The sequence below is a fragment of the Heptranchias perlo genome, chromosome 3 (genome assembly GCF_035084215.1).
Source record: "Heptranchias perlo isolate sHepPer1 chromosome 3, sHepPer1.hap1, whole genome shotgun sequence".
Classification (NCBI taxonomy): Eukaryota; Metazoa; Chordata; class Chondrichthyes; order Hexanchiformes; family Hexanchidae; genus Heptranchias; species Heptranchias perlo.
The window spans coordinates 102281967-102302113 of record NC_090327.1 but is presented as its reverse complement, the minus strand read 5'-3'; the positions used below and the strand labels follow the sequence as shown (position 1 = coordinate 102302113).

General features: G+C 42.6%; 1 protein-coding gene across 3 annotated transcripts in view; it reads right to left on the bottom strand.

Annotated features, from left to right (window-relative positions):
• Window positions 1-20147, bottom strand: part of golga4 (golgin A4) — a 203990-nt gene that overhangs the window by 76519 nt on the left and 107324 nt on the right. For all 3 annotated transcript variants that reach the window (XM_067981366.1, XM_067981370.1, XM_067981367.1), the window contains 2 exons: window positions 4729-4860; window positions 455-610 (listed from right to left, as the gene is read on the bottom strand). In XM_067981366.1, the coding sequence (XP_067837467.1) occupies window positions 455-610; window positions 4729-4860 (288 nt within the window). The remainder of the gene's footprint in view (window positions 1-454; window positions 611-4728; window positions 4861-20147) is intronic.

Genomic DNA, 20147 nt, shown 5'->3' with positions numbered 1-20147 from the left:
ATGCTGCAGTGAGGGAACTTCAGGGTCTTTTGGATGGAAGAGCTGAGATGAGCCAAATGGCCTCCCTCATCGGCAATTATCTCACGACTGGGTTCCTGTTCTCTGATGTTTACTGTAGTCCCACTGCAACTTAAACGTGACAGTGATTTTCTCCACCAATGTAATGCAGCAAGTTCATCATGTAGCTGGCAGAAGGTAAAACTTACTGATACTGTAAGGTACTGCTCAGATTATAATATCTGTAATTTATATTTACTTATCACTTTGCAAAACGCACTTGAGATACCAGTAACTGTTCTTCCCTACCTAAAACCTCTTATTGCAATAAATATTAAATTTTTCCCACATGAAACTCATTTGGAAATGCATTCAATGATTGTGCTGTTCAATATTTTTTTTAAAAAGCATAGTAAAAAAAGACACTGACACTTGGCTCCAATGCAGGATAGCTTACCGTTCTGAAGGTTTCCAATTCTGCTTGCAATTCTTGGATTTGCTTAGTTGCCTGTGCCTGAACAGCCTCTCTTTGCAATTCCTGTTCTTCCAATGCCAACACAGTTTGCTGTTCCTTCTCCTGCTGCTGTTCCCGGTATTCAGCATGGCATTTATCCTGTCAATAATCATTTACGCCGTTTAAACAAGTCATTTCACATTGGGACATACAACTTCTCTCCCATGAAGAACAATGTTTGAAAGCATGTGGAGTCAGGGGACAAGTAGAAGTTTGGATAGCAAGCTGGCTACAAAACAGAGTAGGGGTGAAAGGTAGTTACTCAGGAGTGGCTAAAGTTAGAAAGTGGTGTTCCACAAGGGTCAGCGCTGGGACTACTGTTGTTCACCATTTACATAACAATTTGGATTCGGGAATTGGAAGTACAATTTCAAAATTTGTGGACGCCGCCAAATTGGGGGATACAGTTAAACTTACAGAATGTGCAAATAAATTTCAATAGATAAGTGTGAGGAGATACATTTTGGTAGGAACAAGGAGGCTGCATACTCCTTGGAAAATAAGAGTCTAAATGGGGTCGAAGAGCAGAGGTATCTGGGGGTACAGATATACAAATCACGAAAAGTAGCGACAGATGTTAAAAAGGCCATAAAAAAAAGCTAAAAATGCACCGGGGTTCATTTCTAGAGGGATAGAATTGAAAAGCGGGGAAGTTATGTTAAACTTGTATAGAACCTTGGTTAGACCACACAGAGTACTGTTAACAGTTCTGGTCTCCATATTATAAAAAGGATATAGAGGCATTGGAGAAGGTGCAAAAAAGATTTACTAGAATGATAACAGATACCAGAACTGAGAGGTTATACCTATCAGGAAAGATTGAACAGATTGGGGCTCTTTTCTCCAGAAAAGAAAAGACTGAGGGGTGACCTGATGGAGATCTTTAAGGTTATGAAAGGGTTTGATAGGGTACAGATAAAGAAGATAGTCACTAATAAATCCAATAGGGAATTCAGGAGAAACTTCTTTATCAAGAGAGTGGTTAGAATGTGGAACTTGCTACCACAAGGAGTAGTTGAGGCAACTAGCACAGATGCATTTCAGAGGAAGCTAGATAAACACAGGAGAGAGAAAGGAATAGAAGGATATGTTGAGGGTGTTAGGAGGGTGGAAGGAGGCTCATGTTGAGCATAAACATCGGCATGGACCTGTTGGGCCGAATGGCCCATTTCTGTGAACATTCCATGTAATTCTGAGTAAAATTGTGGCTCTGCACATACTTTAATTTTTAAGACTGTGTACGTAATTCAAACAATTATTATAAACAAAAAGAATACTTCAGAAAAAGTCATGCAAGTGTGTTTTGGGATTATTTGGATGCATAATTGTTTACTAAGAGCTTTTACATTATTTGTAAATATCGTGGAACCTCAATTATCTGCTTAGAATAACAACAGTGAAGACAAAAAGATGGAACAATTCTCCCCTGTTGTATGGAGAAATGTCAAGCTGTTATGCAGATACCCCCAGAGCAAAGTCTAAGGACAGCTTGATCAGCAGATTAAATAGGACTATTTATCAAACAGCAGCTGAATCAGATAATGACATTTCAATTTCCATGAGATTTATAGGCCAATAGGAGTTGGAGAGGTTGAAAGGGAGCAAATGTTTAGTTGGAACAAAAATTTCTTCCAACTAAATATTGGGAAGACCAAAGCTATTGTCTTTGGTCCCTGCCAAAAACTCCATTCCCTAGCCACTGACTCCATCTCCTTCCCTGGCCACGAAGGCTGAACCAGACCATTCGCAACCTTGGCGTCCTATTTGACAGCGATGAGCTTCCGACCACATATCCGCTTCATCGTCAAGACCACCTACTTCCATCTTCATAACATTGCCCGTCTCCACCTCTGCTCATCTGCTGCAGAAACCCTCGCTGATCCAATGGACTCCTGGCTGGCCTCCCATCTTCCACCTTCCATAAACTTAAGCTCATCCAAAACTCTACTGCCCGTATACTAACTCGCACCAAGTGCGATTCAGTCATCATCTCCATGCTCGTTGTTCTACATTGGTTCCCGGTTTCGAAACACCGCTATTTTAAAATTCTCATCCTTGTTTTCAAATCTCTCCATGGCCTCATCTCTCCATATCTCTGTAACCTCCTCCAGCCTTACAACCCTCCGAGATCTCTGCGCTCCTCCAATTCTTGTCTCTTGCACATCCCCGATTTTAATTGCTCCACGATTGGCAACCGTGCCTTCAGATGCCGAGGCCCTAAGCTCTGGAATTCCCTCCCTAAACTTCTCTGCCTCTCTCTCCTCCTTTAAGGCGCTCCTTAAAACCTACCTCTTTGATCAAGCTTTTGGTCACCTGTCCTAGTCTCTCCTTATGTGGCTCGGTATCAAGTTTTGTTTGAAAATCGCTCCCATTAAGCACCTTGGGACATTTCACTACGTTAAAGGCACGATATGAATGCAAGTTGGTTTTTTTGTGATACAGGCAGCTGTGTCCCAAAAAGCTTTCTGTAACAGTCGTTACACAAAACTAGTCATCTTTCAGGCCAGTCAGTCGTCAATCTGCCTGCATTAGTCCGAGATGTTACTGCCACTTTAAATTTCTTCTCTCCTCCTTAAGGCAATTATCAGTGGCGGACAGTTCCACAGGCAACAGCAACCCTCAAGTTCCATTCTTCATATGTGAGCCTAGAGTGTTGGTTAGTTATTGGACTATGGAGCAGCATCACATTCAGCCTAATCCGTTTTTTGACCAATGTACACTCGCACACATCTAGCAGGGGATACTGGTCAGCAATCTGCAGCAAGAACATGCATGAGTCAAATCTGCCTCTCTTCTCAGGATATTCAGTTTTCCTGCAAGAATATTATTTATATGCCTTTATGTTTTGCAATGCATGCCATGGGAAAGGAACAGAAAAATTTGGTTTAAATTCTCTTCGGCAGAAATCTTTTCTATTACCCAAGACTTCTGATCACAATCATCAATATGGGCACCAGACCTCCTTGATATCTGAGCAGCCAGCTCCCACAAACTGCACAACTCAATGCATGAGAGGTTCCCTGACCTGAGCACATGATATGTCCCTTTCTATCCATAATCTGGGTCCTTGAGAGTGAGGCTGGGGGTTGGGGGGGGGGGGCAAATAATTACTGCTTTGCTGAAGCAAAGCCAGAAAGCTATAGCAATTTTTTAAAAATTGTATCTGCTGGTTGAGATCTGCCATAGGGCTCCAGGACACTGGTATAGGAATGTGCTGAAATGGGTGTGAGAAGAGCTTTAGGTGATGGAGAAATGAAGACATTTGGGATAGCACAAAGTACTCAATATAATGACCTGTACAAAGACATGCTGCTGATTGATGCCAGGTAGCCCTGCTGGGAATTGTATGTACTGGCCAGCACCAGTGGAAGCTCGACTGCTGCCCAATGACAAGTGAGTCGAGGTTGGCAAGATGATGCCTCAGTTAGCCTCAATAACACGGATTTCATGGTGAGTCAAGTCATTAGCAGTCACTGAAAACCAGGAAGCACTCGAACATTTTCCCATCAGCATTCTATGCAATACATTGCATCATTTAATCATGGATGGTTAACAACTCTGATTCAGAGGCTTTGGGGCTGGCTAAGAACTTGCAAATGCTCGCCTATGCTTTGGCTTTGTTTGAAGAGCCAATCTCAGTGGTTTAATTGAGACTTGCATTATCCATTTACAAGTCTACAAAAGACTTTCATCCAAAGGTCCTGCGAGTGCAAGAAATTCACTCTACAACTGGGTTGTATAACCCTTTATTGACTGAAAAAAAATTCAAGTTTTTTTGGTTTAGTATCTTGATGCGTCTTACTGTTTCTGTATCATTTCCTATGAAAATAAATCTAATGCATTAGTTTTACACATTGGTTTGTGGGAGAATGAGAACATGTAAGGCATACCATGTGAACTCTGGTATATTATAGAAATATGTGGTAAAAACACCAAACCCGGTCTATAAGGCTTCATGCTAATATAAGTACGGTTAAAATGGGTTGGAAACACTGCATTGAAAAATGGATACCTTTGAAGAAAGTGGGAATCTCTACTCCAGGATCAAGCCAGTATCAGCCATGACTTCACAACTGCATTGACATAACTGTGCTTTGGGGTACTAATGAGACTGAGAACCTAGTCTATGTGGTTTTGTTCCACAAGACATATTTGGCATGTCACAGGAAATGATGATTTGCTATATTTTGCACGCAGTAAAAAAGCTCAGTACATACCAGAGCAATTTTCAACTGTTCCTGAAACTCCCACTGAGAAGCCTGCAGTTGCTGCTCAAACTCTTTTTCTTTGCAGGTCAGTGCTTCCATGTGAGCTTTTTCCAATTCTCCAATACGATCTTCAGAGGACTTCTATGGCAAGAAGCAAATTTACTCCTCAAAATACATGTAAGCATAAGAGGACATTAACTATCCAAATTAACTGGAGCAATGTGCTGTTTTGATAACCAAACAATAATACAGAAAAAATCTTTAGAAGCAATAGTTTTCCTTTCCTCCTACCATATTATGTTACTTGTTAATCCACAATTCTATAATAGTTTCTGAAAAGTTTATTACATATCAGCACGTGCAGCACAGAAACAGATCCCTTTGAATTCCAATTATGTAATGTCACAAAATGACGGTCAAGATAAAAGGACAAAAGCCACCCATTTTTAGATTTAAATGTATTTAGAATTACAGATTCATAGAAGTTTACAGCACAAAACAGGCCATTTTGCCAGTCATGGATGCAGACTTCTTGCAAAAGCAACCCAAAACTAATTCAACTGCCCTCTCTCCCCATAGCCCCGTACCTCCTTCTGTTTTATCTATTCTTCCCTTATTGATGCAATGGTCTTTGCTTCAACCACTCCTTGCAACAAAGCATCCCATGCTTTTAATGACCCTCCACATAAAGAAATTTCCCCAAACTCTTAGTGACAATTTTAAATTCATGAAACCTCACCATTGGCTCCCCAAACAGGAGGAATAGTCCTTCCTTACTGATCCCATCAAAACCTTTCATAATTTTTAAAACCTTTATTAAAACTCCTCTTAAGCCTTCTCTGCTCCAATGTAAATAGTCCTATTAAATCAACGCTCTCATAACTATTGTTTCTCATCAGTAATATCATCCTGGTGAATCTATGCTTTCTGTGGCTTTACTGTCCTTTCTATAATGGGGTACTGAAAACAACATATGGTACCATAACTGTTTTATACGCATTTATTACTTCTTTGCTCTTGTCGTCCATTTATAAAACCCAAATTACTAATTTATTTTTTATGGCTCTTGTAATTTCAAAGAATTATGTATTGAAATCCCTAAGTTTGTCCATTCCTCCACATCCTTCAGTGTCTTTCCATTATATTCCCATTCTTTATTTTTCATTCGAAAATGCATTATTTCACACTTTTCCACATTAAACTACAACTGCCACCTGTTTGTCTGTTCCACTAATCTGTTTATATCTCTCAAAGCCTTTTACAACCCTCCTTGCTGTTTGCCAATCCCCAGTTTTATTCCCTCTGCAGATTTTGATGTGCTTCCTATGCCCATGTCCAAGTCATCTCCAGATACAGACAACAAAAGTGGGCCCGACACTGACTCCAGTCCCAACTGTTCTCCATTCTGAGCAACACCCATTCACCCTAACTGTTTCCTTTCCAATCTGGTTTTTATCCGTGTTGTAACAGTTCCTCTTATACAACACACATGAACTTTTGTAACAAGCCCTCATGAAACGTTATTGAATGCGTTCTGAAAATCCATTTATTTATAGCATTCCTTTTATCTATACAATCAATCAGTCTTTGATTTAAAAATTAGATTTGTTAATCACAACTTTCCTTTAACAAATACATGCTGGCTATCATTGATTATCCCATGAATCCCTAATTTGATAGCAAAGTATGGATTTTAAAGCTTGTCCACAACTAGACTAAATGATCTGTATTTACTTGGTTTAACTTTCTCTCTGTTCTTGAACAGAGGTATTGTACTAGTTACCCTTCAGTTCTCCTTCACAATATATATCTCTACGCAGATTTGAAAAATTGTGGTCAGAGCATCTGCTATCTCCTCTCTGATTTTAACAGCCTCGGGCACGTGGCATCAAGACATTTAAGTTCCGCAACTTTTTTCAGAACCAATTCCTTTTCTACAGTTTTGATTCCTGAGCGGTCCTACACTCTCAAACTGTTCTTTTACTCTTCAAAAAAAAATTATTTCCACGGGATGTGCGCGTCGCTGGCGAGGCCAGCATTTATTGCCCATCCCTAATTGCCCTTAAGGTGGTGGTGAGCCACCTTCTTGAACCGCTGCAGTCCGTGTGGTGAAGGTTCTCCCACAGTGCTGTTAGGGAGTTCCAGGATTTTGACCCAGCGACAATGAAGGAACGGCGATATATTTCGAAGTCGGGATGGTGTGTGACTTGGAGGGGAACATGCAGGTGGTGTTGTTCCCAAGTACCTGCTGCTCTTGTCCTTCTAGGTGGTAGAGGTCATGGGTTTGGGAGGTGCTGTCGAAGAAGCCTTGGCGAGTTGCTGCAGTGCATCCTGTGGATGGTACACACTGCAGCCACTATGCGTCGGTGGTGAAGGGAGTGAAAAAGAGTGGCAGAGCTATAGTGATAGGGGACTCAAATGTAAGGGGAATAGACAGGCGTTTCTGCGGCCGCAACCGAGACTCCAGGATGGTGTGTTGCCTCCCTGGTGCAAGGATCAAGGATGTCTCGGAGCGGCTACAGAACATTTTGGAGGGGGAGGGCGAACAGCCAGCTGTCGTGGTGCACATAGGCACCAACGATATAGGTAAAAAAGGGGATGAGGTCCTAAAAGCAGAATATAGGGAGTTAGGAGGTAAATTAAAAAATAGGACCTCAAAGGTAGTAATCTCAGGATTGCTGCCAGTGCCACGTGCTAGTCAGAGTAGAAATAGGAGGATATTTCAAATGAATACGTGGCTAGAGGAATGGTGCAAGGGGGAGGGATTCAAATTCCTGGGACACTGGAAACGGTTCTGGGGGAGGTGGGACCAGTACAAACCGGATGGTCTGCACCTGGGCAGGGCCGGGACTGCTGTCCTAGGAGGAGTGTTTGCTAGTGCTGTTGGGGAGGGTTTAAACTAAAGTGGCAGGGGGTTGGGAACCTGAGCAGGGAGAGAGAGGAAAGCGTAACAGGAAGGGACAGAAGGTATGGAGTAATAGGTAAAGTGTTAAAAAAGGAAAAAGCAGGAACTAAGCGTCACAAAACAGATTTGAAAGTTCTTTATCTGAATGCACGTAGCATTCGTAATAAAATGGACGAGTTAACGGCACAAATAACTACGTATGGGTATGATCTTGTGGCCATTACAGAAACATGGCTGCAGGGTGACAACGACTGGGAATTAAATATGCCAGGGTATTTAACAATCAGGAAGGACAGGCAGGAAGGAAGGGGAGGTGGGGTGGCTATGTTAATAAAGGAAGGAATCACTGTAATACAGAGAAATGATATTGGGACAAAGCATCAAGATAATGAAACAGTTTGGGTGGAGATAAGGAATAATAAGGGGAAAAAAACATTAGTGGGCGTAGTATATAGGCCTCCTAATAGTTGCAACTCTGCTGGAAGAAGTATTAATCAGGAGATAGTCGGGGCATGTAATAAGGGAACAGCCATAATTATGGGGGATTTTAATTATCATATTAACTGGACAAATCAAATTGGGCAGAGCAGCCTTGAGGACGAGTTCATTGAGTGCATCAGGGATGGATTTCTTGAGCAGTATGTAACTGATCCTACAAGGGGGCAGGCAACCTTGGACCTGGTCCTGTGTAATGAGTCAGGATTAATTAATAATGTCCTAGTTAAGGATCCCCTTGGAACGAGCGACCACAACATGGTTGAATTCCATATCCAATTAGAGGGTGAGAAGGTTGATTCTCAAACAAGCGTACTGAGCTTGAATAAAGGAGACTATGATGGTATGAGAGCGGAATTGATTAAAGTGGACTGGGAAAATAGATTAAAGGGTAAGACGGTACATGAGCAGTGGTGTTCATTTAGGGAGTTATTTTACAACTTTCAAAATAAATATATTCCACTGAGGAAAAAAGGGTGTAAAAGAAATGACAGCCATCCGTGGCTAAGTAAAGAAATCAAGGATAGTATCCGACTAAAAACAAGGACATATAAGGTAGCCAAACTTAGTGGGAGGATAGAAGATTGGGAATTCTTCAAAAGACAGCAAAAAGTAACTAAAGGATTGATTAAGAAAGGGAAGTTAGATTATGAAAAGAAATTAGCAAAAAATATAAAAACAGATAGCAAGAGTTTCTATAGTTATATAAAAAGAAAAAGGGTGGCTAAGGCAAACATAGGTCCCTTAGAGGATGAGACCGGGAAATTAATGGTGGGAAACATGGAGATGGCAAAAATGCTGAACAAATATTTTGTTTCAGTCTTTACAGTAGAGGACACTAAGAATATCCCAACACTGGACAAACAGGGGACTCTCGGGGGGGAGGAGCTAAATACGATTAAAATCACTCAGGAGATGGTACTCAGTAAAATAATGGGACTCAAGGCGGATAAATCCCCTGGACCTGATGGCTTCCATCCTAGGGTCTTGAGGGAAGTGGCAGTAGGGATTGTGGATGCTTTGGTGATAGTTTTCCAAAATTCCCTGGACTCAGGAGAGGTCCCGGCAGATTGGAAAACTGCTAATGTAACACCGTTATTTAAAAAGGGTAGTAGGCAGAAGGCTGGAAATTATAGGCCAGTTAGCTTAACATCTGTGGTGGGTAAAATTTTGGAGTCTATTATTAAGGAGACAGTAACGGAACATTTAGATAAGCATAATTTAATAGGACAAAGTCAGCATGGCTTTATGAAGGGGAAGTCATGTCTGACAAATTTGCTTGAGTTCTTCAAGGATATAACGTATAGGGTGGATAAAGGGGAACCAGTGGACATAGTGTATTTAGACTTCCAGAAGGCATTCGACAAGGTGCCACATAAAAGATTATTACTTAAGATAAAAAATCACGGGATTGGGGGTAATATTCTGGCATGGGTGGAGGATTGGTTATCGAACAGGAAGCAGAGAGTTGGGATAAATGGTTCATTTTCGGACTGGCAACCAGTAACCAGTGGTGTTCCACAGGGGTCGGTGCTGGGTCCCCAACTCTTTACAATCTATATTAACGATTTGGAGGAGGGGACCGAGTGCAACATATCAAAATTTGCAGATGATACAAAGATGGGAGGGAAAGTAGAGAGTGAGGAGGACATAAAAAACCTGCAAGGGGATATAGACAGGCTGGGTGAGTGGGCGGAGATTTGGCAGATGCAATATAATATTGGAAAATGTGAGGTTATGCACTTTGGCAGGAAAAATCAGAGAGCAAGTTATTTTCTTAATGGCGAGAGACTGGAAAGTACTGCAGTACAAAGGGATCTGGGGGTCCTAGTGCAAGAAAATCAAAAAGTTGGTATGCAGGTGCAGCAGGTGATCAAGAAAGCCAACGGAATGTTGGCTTTTATTGCTAGGGGGATAGAATATAAAAACAAGGAGGTATTGCTGCAGTTATATAAGGTATTGGTGAGACCGCACCTGGAATACTGCATACAGTTTTGGTCTCCATACTTAAGAAAAGACATACTTGCTCTCGAGGCAGTACAAAGAAGGTTCACTCGGTTAATCCCGGGGATGAGGGGGCGGACATATGAGGAGAGGTTGAGTAGATTGGGACTCTACTCATTGGAGTTCAGAAGAATGAGAGGCGATCTTATTGAAACATATAAGATTGTGAAGGGTCTTGATCGGGTGGATGCAGTAAGGATGTTCCCAAAGATGGGTGAAACTAGAACTAGGGGGCATAATCTTAGAATAAGGGGCTGCGCTTTCAAAACTGAGATGAGGAGAAACTTCTTCACTCAGAGGGTGGTCGGTCTGTGGAATTTGCTGCCCCAGGAAGCTGTGGAAGCTACATCATTAGATAAATTTAAAACAGAAATAGACAGTTTCCTAGAAGTAAAGGGAATTAGGGGTTATGGGGAGCGGGCAGGAAATTGGACATGAAGCTGAGTTCGGATCGGTCAATGCCCTGTGGGTGGCGGAGAGGGCCCAGGGGCGATGTGGCCGGGTCCTGCTCCGACTTCTTGTGTTCTTTAGATTTGTGGTTGGGATCAGATCAGCCATGATCTTATTGAATGGCGGAGCAGGCTCGAGGGGCCGATTGGCCTACTCCTGCTCCAACTTCTTATGTTCTTATGTTCTTAGGGTGGTGGATGGGGTGCCAATCAAGCGGGCTGCTTTATCTTGGATGGTGTCGAGCTTCTTGAGTGTTGTTGGAGCTGCAATCATCCAGGCAAGTGGAGAGTATTCCATCACACTCCTGACTTGTGCCTTGTAGATGGTGGAAAGGCTTTGGGGAGTCAGGAGGTGAGTCACTCGCCACAGAATACCCAGCCTCTGACCTGCTCTTGTAGCCACAGTATTTATATGGCTGGTCCAGTTAAGTTTCTGGTCAATGGTAACCCCCAGGATGTTGATGGTGGGAGATTCGGCGATGGTAATGCCACTGAATATCAAGGGGAGGTGGTTAGACTCTCTCTTGTTGGAGATGGTCATTGCCTGGCACGAATGTTACTTGCCACTTATGAGCCCAAGCCTGGATGTTGTCCAGGTCTTGCTGCATGCGGGCTCGGACTGCATCATTGTCTGAGGGGTTGCGAATGGAACTGAACACTGTGCAAACATCAGCGAACATCCCCATTTCTGACCTTATGATGGAGGGAAGGTCATTGATGAAGCAGCTGAAGATGGCTGGGCCTAGGACACTGCCTTGAGGAACTCCTGCAGCAATGTCCTGGGGCTGAGATGATTGGCCTCCAACAACCACTACCATCTTCCTTTGTGCTAGGTATGACTCTAGCCACTGGAGAGTTTTCCCCCTGATTCCCATTGACTTCAATTTTACTTGGGCTCCTTGGTCAAATGCTGCCTTGATGTCAAGGGCGGTCACTCTCACCTCACCTTTGGAATTCAGCTCTTTTGTCCATGTTTGGACCAAGGCTGTAATGGGGTCTGGAGCCGAGTGGTCCTGGCAGAACCCAAAGCGAGCATCGGTGAGCAGGTTATTGGTGAGTAAGTGCCGCTTGATAGCACTGTTGACGACACCTTCCATCACTTTGCTGATGATTGACGGTAGACTGATGGGGCGGTAACTGGCCAGATTGGATTTGTCCTGCTTTTTGTGGACAGGACATACCTGGGCAATTTTCCACATTGTCGGGTGGATGCCAGTGTTGTAGTTGTACTGGAACAGCTTGGCTAGAGGCGCAGCTAGTTCTGGCACACAAGTCTTCAGCACTACAGCCAGGATGTTGTCGGGGCCCATAGCCTTTGCTGTATCCAGTGCACTCAGCCGTTTCTTGATATCACGTGGAGTGAATCGAATTGGCTACAGACTGGCTTCTGTGATCATGGGGATATCGGGAGGAGGCTGAGATGGATCATCCACTCGGCACTTCTGGCTGAAGATGGTGGCAAACGCTTCAGCCTTGTCTTGTGCACTCACGTGACAGACTCGGCCATCATTGAGGATGGGGATGTTTACAGAGCCTCCTCCTCCAGTTAGTTGTTTAATTGTCCACCACCATTCACGACTGGATGTGGCAGGACTGCAGAGCTTTGATCTGATCCATTCGTTGTGGAATCGCTTAGCCCTGTCTATAGCATGTTGCTTCCGCTGTTTAGCATGCATGTAGTCCTGAGTTGTCGCTTCACCAGGTTGGCAGCTCATTTTTAGGTACGCCTAGTGCTGCTCCTGGCATGCTCTTCTACACTCCTCATTGAACCAGGGTTGATCCCCTGGCTTGTTGGTAATGGTGGAGTGAGGAATATGCCGGGCCATGAGGTTACAGATTGTGCTGGAATACAATTCTGCTGCTGCTGATGGCCCACAGTGCCTCATGGATATCCAGTTTTGAGCTGCCAGATCTGTTCTGAATCTACCCTATTTAGCACGGTGGTCGTGCCACACAACACGTTGGATGGTGTCCTCAGTGCTAAGATGGGACTTCACCTCCACGAGGACTGTGCGGTGGTCACTCCTACCAATACTGTCATGGACAGATGCATTTGCGACAGGTAGATTGGTGAGGACGAGGTCAAGTAAGTTTCTCCCTCGTGTTGGTTCACTCACCACCTGCTGCAAGCCCAGTCTAGCAGCTATGTCCTTTAGGACTCGGCCAGCTCGGTCAGTAGTCGTGCTACCGAGCCACTCTTGGTGATGGACATTGAAGTCCCCCACCCAGAGTACATTCTGTGCCCTTGCTACCCTCAGTGCTTCCTCCAAGTGATATTCAACATGGCGGAGGACTGATTCATCAGCCGAGGGAGGGTGGTAGGTGGTAATCAGCAGGAGGTTTCCTTGCCCATGTTTGACCTGATGCCATGAGATTTCATGGGGTCCAGAGTCAATGTTGAGGACTCCCAGGGCCACTCCCTCCTGACTGTATATCACTGTACCGCCACCTCTGGTAGGTCTGTCCTGCCGGTGGGACAGGACATACCCAAGGATGGTGATGGAAGAGTCTGGGACATTGGCTGAAAGGTATGATTCTGTGAGTATGGCTATGTCAGGCCTTTTGTTCATACTCCCTTTTAGCCCCATAAATCTCCATTTTCATCTCCCCATTGCACTTTGTTTATATTACTCAAGAATTTCTTTAACATTGTTGACCCTAGTTTTGTTACATAAGTTTCAGGTGAGTTTTAAGATAGAAAGGGGACAGATAATTGATAAACTAATCAAACTTAGAGAGGATAAAACCCCTGGATGGATTTAGATGGATTGCATCTGCAAATATTAAAAAGTTAGGGAGGAGACAGCAGAGGCACTATTAAATATATAAAAAATCATTAGAAATGGGAATAGTGCCAAAGGACGAGCAGACAGTTAGTGCGATTCCTATATTTAAAAAGGGAGATAGAACAAGTCCAGGGAACTACAGGCCAATCAGCTTAACGTCAGTGGTAGGAAAGATAATGGAATCTTTACTTAAAGATGTAATAGAAAAACATATAATGAAGAACAGTCAGCATGGATTTCAGAAGGGAAAGTCATGCTTGACCAACCTTATTGAATTCTTTGAAGGAACAGAAAGGATAGATAAGGGTAATGTAGTAGATGTAATATATTTGCATTTTCAAACGGCCTTCGATAAGGTACTGCACTGTCGACTCATGACTAAGGTCAGAGCATGTGGAGTCAGGGAACCCGTAGCAGAATGGATAGCAAGTTGGCAACAAAACAGAAAACAGAGAGTCGGGGATAAGAGTACATCCTCAGGCTGGCAAAAGGTGGGAAGTGGTATTCCACAGGGATCAGTTCTGGGACCACAGTTGCTCACAATTTAGATTAACGATTTGGATTCAGGAATCGGAAGTACAATTTCAAAATCTGCAGACAACACCAAATTGGGGGGTGTAGTTAATACCAAGGAGGACTGCGACAGTTACAGGTCGTCCTGTATTTTGTCACTCTTTCCCAATTGTTCTCCTACTCTACTGCCACTGCACTTCCCAGAACTCACTCAAGCAATGCTTCTTTCCTGCTTGGACAATAAACACACTGAGCTGGGAAGCAGTTTTTGACCACATACATAGTCTTTATCACAGTATATCTTAGGCTATTTAAAATCACCCAATATTCTTGTCCTGATATTCTTACCTCTCTGAACTGTCTATAAATGTCCCCGTCTCTCTCATTTTTGGTGACCAGTAAGGAATACCAAGAATGGTACCATTCCAAATCCCCTAGAACATACCAACACTGTGGTAGTACCTTTATTAACACTACTACCCACCTTTTTTTCCCCTTGCTCTCCTGAAAGAGTTATAACCAGGAATATTATATTCCCAGTTCAAACCTAAGCAATGTAGTTACTATGTCCTGCAGGCTCTATTATGTGACAGTGTCCCCAGTTGCTCAAGCTCAGAAACTTTGTGCTCGAGGACGAGCGGTCAGAGACACGTGCTGTGCTTGTGGTCATCTAGGCACACAGCATTCAGGACCTTCCATATCATGCAGGCACCACACATCACAAGCTCCAGTTTTCTCTTCACATCGTAAATCAAAGTTTTTTCTTCAATAAAGTCAAATCCAACATTTCAGCGACTAAACACCTCATATCATTTTAGACCAACTGCACCTCTGAGGCTGAGCTCCCACGGAAGCTCGTGTCAATATGTGATTAAGTGACTAAAAGGTACACAACATCCTTTGTAGGATCCTCAATCTGAATTTCTCCTCCTTTGCTCCCACATTCTTCTGGCCTTTCACATTCCATTGGTTTGTTGTTGCTCAAAACTAATCTCTAAGTTAGTTTCAAATTGCACTATTTTAACTTGTCAACCATTGCAGGAAAATTCATGCCACTTGGATAATCAATTAACAAAATACTGATTCAAATCAGCCCACAGGTAAGGCACCAGATAAACAGGTTGAAACAGTGCATACGATTTAACAGCTAAAATGAAGTAGTCAAAACACAAAATAAGTAAAAATGTCAATGCTCTCCAATCACTCTCACTGAGGCTAAACTTCACTGGGGTTGAAATATTGAACTTCTTCCTTTGACACGTTCATGTTGTCATCATCTTGTTAACAGGAAAGGAAGTCATGCTCAAGCTAAATTTTCCAAGCATGCCTTGAAATATTCATGAGCAGGCTCTCCTGCGCAAGAACACAATGATAAGAATTAACTCCATGGCAATGAAGTCGAGGGAGGTGGCGCTACTTCAGCTCAGTTCAACATGAATCTTAAAGTGACTAAAAGGCACACTACATCCTTTGTAGGATCCTCAATCTGAATTTCTCCTCCTTTGCTCCCTATGGTCACGTGGTCGTCTCAGTTTCAAAAATGTAACCAAGATGGAGAAATCAACAGCATGGAAAATCACAGCTATGAACTCACTGCTCTAACAGGCTGCACTACCACATCCCCAGAAAATAATCAAAGGTATAATATTCATGGAGCAAGGCTGCATCATTTGTTTTGTACAAATAAAAAATGGTGGTAAAATGCCATCAATTTAGTGTTGGAAAAAATAAATGCAAATAGTAGAACTGAAAAAAAAATGGGAATTACCAGCAATACAACAGATCTGAAGAGATATTGCTTCAGGTGTAGATTCTTTATTGGAAGTAACTGGAAGGCAAGAAAACGCCCAATTATATTAAACAAAACAATGGGTGGATGGGGAGTGGAGGGGAAGAAGAGAACAAGAACTGGTCAAAATCAAGGATCAGGAATCCTGCCATTGAGTGGAGTTAATGTGTTAAATGCCAACAAGCAGGTTTTTTAAAATAACTTACAAGAGGTAAAAACTGGTAGATAATAACCAAAGGTCATTCTGAGGGGCAATGATGAAGCAGCAAAAAGGAAAAAAGTACAGGAACATGCTTGTGTGAGGTAGTGAAAAGACTTGGGAAAGATCCATACAAAAAGAAAATGAGAGAAATATAGAAGAAAATTGTTGTAAAATCTAAAATAAAAACAGAAGATACCAGACAGAAGCAGCAGATTTCTAAGCATCTGAAAAGAGAATAGAAAAGCCAACACACAGGTGCAGAGACTGTCCTAAAAACAAGCATTTGGACATGAGATTAAAAGGAGAGATGGGTCAGAGGAAAGTGAAGAGGAATTGGGTTGGGGGGCATACAAGAACTACTTGGACTTCTAGTCCTTGCTACCAGAGATAAATCAAAACCAAGACAGCGAGGAACAGAACTTATTTTTAATTTGCCTCTTTCATCCTGTTCACCAAAATTGTTGTCCCTTTGCTTTCTTGTTTATGTTTGTATATATGCCGCAGTTCATAGAATCATAGAAACGTTACAGCACAGGAGGCCATTCGGCCCATCGAGTCCGCACCAGCTCTATGCAAGAGCAATCCAACGAGATCCACTCCCCCGCCCTATCCCCGTTGCCCTGCACATTTTTTCCTTTCAAGTACTTATCCAGTTCCCTTTTGAAGCCCATGATTGAATCTGCCTCCACCATCCCCTTGGGCAGTGCATTCCAGAACCTAACCATTCGCCATGTAAAAAAGTTTTTCCTTGTGTCACCTTTGGTTCTTTTGCCAATCACCTTACGTCACCTCACCTCTGGTCCTTGACCCTTCCGCCAATGGGAACAGTTTCTCTCTATCTACTCTGTCTAGACCCTTCACGATTTTGAATACCTCTATCAAATCTCCTCGCAACCGTCCCTGTTCCAAGGAGAACAACCCCAGCTTCTCCACTCTATCCACATAACTAAAGTCTCTCATCCCTGGAATCATTCTCGTAAATCTCTTCTGCATCCTCTCTAAGGCCTTCACATCTTTCCTAAAGTGTGGTGCCCAAAACTGGACACAATACTCCAGTTGCGGTCGAACCAGTGTTTTATAAAGGTTCATCATAACGTCCATATTTTTAAACTGTATCTATAAAGCCCAGGATCCCATTTGCTTTTTTAACCACTTTCTCAACCTGCCCTGCCACTTTCAACGATTTGTGCACATATACGCCCAGATCTCTCTGTTCCTGTACCCCTTTTTAGAGTTGTGCCCTCTAGTTTATATTGCCTCTCCTCGTTCTTCCTACCAAAATGTATCACTTCGCATTTTTCTGCATTAAATTTCATCTGCCATGTGTCTGCCCATACCACCAGCCTGTCCATATCCTCTTGAAGTCTATCACGATCCTCCTCACTGTTCACTACCCTTCCAAGTTTTGTGTCATCTGCAAATTTGGAAATTGTGCCCTGTACACCCAAGTCCAAGTCATTAATATTTATCAAGAAAAGCAGTGGTCCAGCACCGACCCCTGGGGAACATCACTCTACACCTCCCTCCAATCCGAAAAACAACCGTTCACCACTACTCTGTTTCCTGTCCCTTAACCAATTCTGTGTCCGTGTTGCTACTGCCCCCTTTATTCCACGGGCCGCAATCTTGATGATAAGCTTACCGTGCGGCACTTTATCATTCGCCTTTTGAAAGTCCATATACACATCATCAACTGAATTGCCCTCATCTACCCTCTCTGTTACCTTATCAAAAAATTCTATCAGGTTAGTTAAACACAATTTGCCTTTAATAAATCTGTGCTGGCTTTCCCTAATCAATCCACACTCGTCCAAATAACTGTTAATTCTGTCCCGGATTATTGTTTCTAAAAGCTTCCCCACCACTGAGGTTAAACTGACTGACCTATAGTTGCTGGGTTTATCCTGACACCCTCTTTTGAACAAGGGTGTAATATTTGCAATTCTCCAATCCTCTGGCATCACCCCCGTATCTACAGATGTTTGGAAGATTATGGCCAGTACCTCCACAATTTCCACCCTTACTTCCCTCAGCAACCTAGGGTGCATCCCATCTGGATCAGGTGACTTATCTACTTTAAGGACAGCTAGCCTTTCAAATACTGCTTCTTTATCAATTTTTAGCCCATGTAGAATCTCAACTATATCTTCCTTTACTGAGACTGGCAGAATCTTCTTCCTTGGTAAAGACACACGCAAAGTACTCATTTAGTACCTCAGCCATCCCCTCTGCCTCCATGAGCAGATCTCCTTTATGGTCCCTAATCGGCCCCACCCCTCCTCTTACAACCTGCTTCCTGTTTACATGCCTGTAGAAGACATCTCTTTTCTCTGCATTTGCCTGCAGCTCCAATCCATTCCACATGGATTCCAGTTGAACTTTTGGATCTACTCATGATGATTGATGATATGATATTCAATGCTCCTGAAATCACTGCTTTTGCTGTCTCATGCAGTCCACGCTCTCTGCCACATGCCAGCACACACACTTTTGACCTCTCCCTTCAGCTGCATCAGCTCCAACCAAGTATCACAGCTGTCCTGATCCTCAGTTCCACGTCATCCTTCATCTCATCCGTCACTTCAATTTTACATTTTTTTCTTCCTTTCAGGTATTAAGGACTAAAAACTTTCAAACTTTACAAAAAAGCTGTTTGCTGGCCAGTTAACCCATTAACTCCTCTTTGACAGGAGTACATATTCTTGTCCTTTATCCATCGTTCTCACATCCCTGCCGCACCCCCCCCCACCCCACCCTATTTTGTTCATTTCAATGAAGGGGCTCTTTCCAATTCTAATGAACGATGTACACCCAAAATGTTAAAGTCTTTTCTCGTGTAAATATTGAGAAGTTCCAGCATTTTCTGCTTTTGTTGCAGATAGCATCGTCCACTTAAAAATATTGAAGGATAAAATACACCATTGCATGTTCAATGAAATCAAGATGCTTTAAAGGAAATGGAGTTATTTTTATTTACATTAGATTAGTTTTTCATATTTCTACATTGCAGTGACTTGCACACGCTAAGATTAATGAAAAGCACATGTGAATTTCAGTGCTGAACACTTGCTGCCCAATGTCCAATCTACAGTATAGTCAGCTTCTTTAAACATTCCATTGTAGTTTTATGGTCATAAAACATTCCACATGTCCACGAGTGAAACTACATCCAATCAAACCAGGTTTATTACAGATTTGTGGTTAAACCTGAAACAACACTGGACGACATAAATTCCACAGCACTGTGGAATTCAATTCAGGAGTTAATCAAATCTAATACAATTATTAACTAGATAAATGTAAATCTGGCTACTAAACCACGACTAAATACCACACACAAGAGTCACATACTTGGCATTCACTCTTAGTGGCCCATGAATTTATGAGCCAAAAGCTATTTTTGATATTTGGTGAAGGTACCTCCTTCCACAAAGCTAAATGAAAAAAAAATCAAGAGCTCCTGCTTCTTTGTTAGGACTGCCATCTTGAAACCATCCATGTGTGAGAAGTTGCATCTCACTGTTGTACCCCTGAAGCCTAAGTGCCATTCTCTGCCAGCGTATGGCACGGGAGCAGACACTACAGACTCCCCATAAACATTACTGCTCCGAAACCATGATATTGGAGAGGATAGCAATTGAGTTTCTGACCTCTTCTGAGCCATCATTACAAGCTGCTAAACGGAGGCCAAGTACTTCCTATAGGGGAAAAAACTGAAGACATATTCTTCCTCCGCCTTTGTGCATCTCTTAGCAGCTAATTAGAAAGTAGCAGTTGCACAGGTCGAGAAATACACAAGGCATGAAAAAACCCAATGGGTGGGTGGGTGAGTTGCAGGGAGAAGAGGAGCAAAAAAATATATTAAACACATACAACTTCACTTTCCCCTCCACCGCTGTCTCTATATTTTTTAAATCATCAATACCAGGCAATATTCCCAGCCTTAAGGACAACATATAAACTTGTTCCTAGATCTAGCCATCGATTATGAAGTGGGACTGTGTGGTTCAGGTTGAGTTATCTGTCAATATTCCCCACATACTCCCTGTTAGCACCCTGACAATGCTTGATAGTGGTTCAGGAGCTCATTGGCAAATCATGAGCACAAACCTGCAATAAAATACTGCTCTTTCAAAATACACAGACGTCATCTACCATTTCCTAATCCATGCTCAGAACGTCATTGTAATCTGCGATCTGTATCAGCTGACAGATGCATTGTAGAATATTAAGATATATTCTAATAAGCAAAACAAAATTTGTACAGATCACTCGTGAAGCTACA